Consider the following 4575-nt stretch of genomic DNA (forward strand, 5'->3'; position numbering starts at 1 on the left):
TTGTGAGCATGCTCTAGCTGATCCTAGTTCCCCGCTGTGATTTCCTGGCTTCTGACCTCTCACTTGAGTTAACTCCAGGTTAGCTTACACTTGCCAGACAGCCCTTCTGATTCCTGACATCTTGTTTGTTTGACTTTGGCTTTGCTCACTCCTGTTGGACTCGCTACCTAGCTCCTGTTTCTTATAGACTCTGGATGAGTTTGCCCCAAAGTTGCTTCCTGGTTCCTCATCTCCTGGTGGACTGTTTCCTAACACATATGTCCTGGACATAACAATATAAATAATAATTGTTTCAATTACCTAATGGAATCATTACCAACTGGGCATCTTCAATAAGGTCCTCTTCAATAAGGTCCTCTAGGAAGCATATTTGATAATTTAACTGGCCCAGGATCTTCATGACTTTCAGGGGCATAGCAAGGTTGGAGTGGGCCCAGAGACAAGATTTTAAAATGCCCCCTCCCACTGAAGCTCAGTTCATGAAGTAAAGAAATCTTAAATTTTATTTTTTTTATTTATTTATTTATTTATTTTTACATTTCTATACCGCCTTTCGTTAAAAAAACAACCCCAAGGCGGTTTACAAAAATTAAAACATACAATAAAAAGCAATAAAAAACATCAAGCTAAAAACATATAAAAACAGCCATAAAAACAATACAACAGATTTGTTGTATAAGCCACTATTTAAGCCATAAACACAGTAAAATATAAAGACCTGGAAATGTTTTTCAAAATAAGCAAGAAAACTTCAAGACGCTAAAAACAAATGAAAAGGTTAGGTCAGGGTTCCTCAACCCCGGCCCCCCCAGACACTGCCGGACCACAACTCCCAGAATCCCCATGGCCTTTGTGGCCGGGGATTCTGGAAATTGCAATCCAACTACATCCGGGGGCCCAAGGCCAAGAAACCCTGGCCCAGATTAAAATGCTTTCAAACAAACACTTTTAAATGTTGAATTCACAGGTTTTGGGGGAAAACGCATTGAGGCTGAAATCCATTAAAACATAAGCCAATACAATTGAAAGAAAAAAGTGTTGCTGTTTCTGCATAATCCCAAAAGGTGGTCAGAACATTTGGAGAGTAAAACAACACCTTCTCTCCCAAATTATTTTTTAAACGGTTTCAAAAAGCACCTTAAAAAAAAAAAATCCCAGTTTGCAACCCCAAGCCCAGCTTAGTCAGTGGAAAAAGGTGCTTGAGTTCAGTAGGTCTGTGGCAGTTCGGTAGCCAAGCACCTCTTTGGAGAACAGCTGGAGTTGTTGCTGCACCTGCCTCATGGAGGCCGTTGTAACCTTGTTCTTATAAGAGACCTCTTTCAAGAGTTTGTCCGCGAGATAGTGCAGCCACAGGACATTGCTGTGGGGAAAGTAGTCAGCCCAGTTGTTCTCGTTCTCCTCTCTCATCTTGCGGTAAATGTCAAACTGATAATCCCCTCTCCCTTGGAACACCTCTTCGTCGGTGGAGAGGTCGCAGTAGACGGTCAGGCCGTCTTTCTCCAACCTGGAGAAGGTGTAGTCTATGATGTTCACAAGGATGCCGTGAGTGGGAAAGGTGTGGGTTTCCCCACTCAGTGTAAAACTCAACTCCTTCAGGTTGGTCTTTTTGACCAGGACGTTCCCCCAGTGCAGGTCACGGTGCTCAAAGTGGAGCGCCTTCTCAGCCACGGCCAGAGAAGCAGTGAGCTGGTGCAAGATACTCCTAGCTGCAGCCATGGAGCTCAACTGCCGGTTCCGCATGTTCTCCAGATTGCTGCCACCAAACTCAAACTCCAGGACCATGAAGAGCTGTTGGTCCCCAAAGAAGTCTGGTCGGTCATTTTCAGACTCGCTCAGCCTATGGTATTCATCCCAGGCTTTCAGGAGATGCTCGGGGTAGGATCCTTGAATACAGTATGCCGAATACAGACTAATAAACCCAGTAGTTTGGTTAGCCTCCTCATCGGCCAAAAGGCTGAGCTCTTTTGAAATGATTATCTCCGGTAGGATCTCACTGAAGGTCTTCTGAGCCTCCCCGTTGACTCGGACGCTCCCCTCAATGGGAATTATTTTCAAAGCCACGGCTCCTCTCTCACCTTCTGTCCTAAAGACCTCCCCAAAAACGCCTTCCCCAACTTTCTGACACTTTTGCATCTTATCTGGAGGGATGCACTCCTCAAAGGAGATGGGTCCCTCCTGCTGGCATTCCCTATACACTTTTTCAGCATCTGTCAGCGTCACCTCCGGAGTCGAAAAAGAGGTCATGGATGACAGGAGGACCATTGAAGAGGAAGGACAAATGGAATAGCCCAGTTTTTGAGTGAAGGGGGTCTTGGGGGCTTCTGACACAGAGGACTTGACAGAAGTATTAGCATTGAAACTTTCCACCTCAGTGAGAATTTTCTTTTTCTTATGGAGGGAAAAAGAGGCACGGATTCTGCGCCACCATGAAGAGTTCTTGAGCAAGGAGCAGTCTGGAGACAGAAGAGACAAAGGAAGATCCTCCTCTTTCTCATTCCACTTGAGACACTGCTGCAGGAAAGAGGGATCAGCCTGTTCTTTCCATTCTGCCTTTTTCTTGTGCTTAGCTCTACCTTGTGGCCTCCACCGGCTGCAGCTGAATCCACTGATACATGCTTTTTTAATAGTGCCTCCAGGATTACAGGTGGGGACCACCTGACTCTTACTCCGGGTGCCAGAGACTTCAGGCAGGACACAGGAGGAACCTGACTGCAAGTTGTATCCCTTCTTCTGAGAACTGTGGCCAGTGGCCTGCTTTCTGGTGGATTGACTAGCCAGCCAGTTGGGCACCACCTGGTTGTCCAAAACCACAATAGGCTGAAGCTGGGGGCTGCTGTGGTCAATGCTGAAGTCACTCCCCTCTTCTGACAGCTCTCCGTTTAGATCACCAGCTGCCTTCTCAGGACTGGCAGCCATTTGGGCAGAGGTCCGCTGTCTCTTGCTTGGAAGAGGCGTTGCATCTCTGGGCAAAAAGAGGGCAATCTTGTCATTGCAGATTCTGGCTTGTAGCTGGAGAGCTCCCTGAGACGGGCTTGATGGTGTCATGCCTGTTTTGGGTGACACTGGCAGCTCTTGGTCATCATCTTTATCGGCAGCTTGAAGAGGATGGCATGCCAGCTGGTTAGGGGTGGGTGATGCCAAGTTTTCTGGTGAGATGTTGAGCCCTTTCCTGTTTCCTGTGGATGCTTCTGACTTGCCCCAGATATTAGGGGGTTGCAAGGCAATGGGTGAGCAAGGAGACCAGCTGAGGTACGTCTGAGACACCGGTGAGGGTGGAGGCTGCGTCCTGGGAACCTCACGAGGAGACTTCAGCTGCAGGCCCGTGGGACCTTCCTTGGAAAAGAGCTCAAAGCTGCCCCCCATCTCCTGAGCGACCGGGACCCCATCCATCTTCAGCAAGCTCAACTCAGAGAGGGCATTGGGCGTGGCGTGGCTACTCTCCCACAGGACCTCGCGCGGAGAGCAGCAGACGCACAAAACAGAGTCCGAAACAGGGCCGCTCCCCTGCAGGGGGCGCTCTCCCTCTTGCAGCAGCCCCTCTTTTGCCACTGGCGTCAGGAGGGGCGGCTCAGGCGTACTGCACAGCAGTGGGGACGTGCTTCCCCGCCCCAGGCGGGCCTTGATGAGGGGCGGTGGCTTCCCCCTCTTCTTCTGGTGTGGGCGCCGAGTGATGTTCTTCCATAGCAAGGTGGGGGCCGCCAAGCAGGCCCTTGGGGGGCTGCTGCTGCTGCTGCCCCCTACATGTGGGGCTTGGTTCTCTTTGCCCCCCTTCTTGCACTTCCTTCTGGGCTGCTGCTGCCGCTTCTGCTGCCTCCGGGCCCTCGTGAGTCTCTTGGGAGGCTGGAAATCGGAGTCGTCGTCGTCGTCCCGGGAGAGGGAGGAGGCCGCCCCCGAGGAGGAGCTGGTGCTGAAGAGGCGCCGGGGGTCCGCCTGGGGCGAGATCCAGGGGGCCGAGGGCGGCAGGAGCCTCAGCCTCGGCCCGCCCTGCTCCCGCGGCCCCGCGTAGGTCCTCAGCAGCCGCGGCCGGTGCGTCTCCATGCGAGCGGGCCGGGACTGGCCAGGCCTGGCGGGGGGGGGAGGGAGGCGGCGGCCGGAAATGGGCGGGCGGGTCGCTCCTTTTCCTGCTCAGGCGGGCCGAGGCGGGCCGCCTCCGAGCGCGCCCGCCGCCATTTCAAACTGCGCTCTCGCGGGACTGAATGAGGCTGAATAGTGGTAACAAAAAGCATAGTTAGGTTATATCTATATCTATATCTATATCTATATCTATATCTATATCTATATCTATATCTATATCTATATCTATATCTATATCTATATCTATATCTATATCTATATCTATATCTATATCTATATCTATATCTATCCTATGTGCCACAATAGAACATCATCCTAAATTATTTTTCAAAAGGTTTTGTAAATTGTGGACAATGCAAGTCATTTAATGGTACTAGAGAAAGACATGCTGTTCTGGTAGCTCCAGGTCTTCACATCAATTTCGGAGGAGGAATACAATTGAAGGAAGCCCGGGCACCTGCGTGGCTGGGAGGAGTCAGTCATGTGACTTGCCTCTGAGGG

General features: G+C 50.4%; 1 protein-coding gene across 1 annotated transcript; it reads right to left on the reverse strand.

Moving 5' to 3' along the window:
* Nucleotides 1–511: 511 nt before the first annotated feature.
* LOC128325739 (serine/threonine-protein kinase haspin-like) lies at nucleotides 512–4056 on the reverse strand. The gene has a single exon (XM_053251446.1). The coding sequence runs from the start codon at nucleotides 4036–4038 to the stop codon at nucleotides 1183–1185; it is 2856 nt and encodes a 951-aa protein (XP_053107421.1). The 5' UTR covers nucleotides 4039–4056; the 3' UTR covers nucleotides 512–1182.
* Nucleotides 4057–4575: the final 519 nt, after the last annotated feature.

Source organism: Hemicordylus capensis, chromosome 5 (genome assembly GCF_027244095.1).
Source record: "Hemicordylus capensis ecotype Gifberg chromosome 5, rHemCap1.1.pri, whole genome shotgun sequence".
NCBI lineage: Eukaryota > Metazoa > Chordata > Lepidosauria > Squamata > Cordylidae > Hemicordylus > Hemicordylus capensis.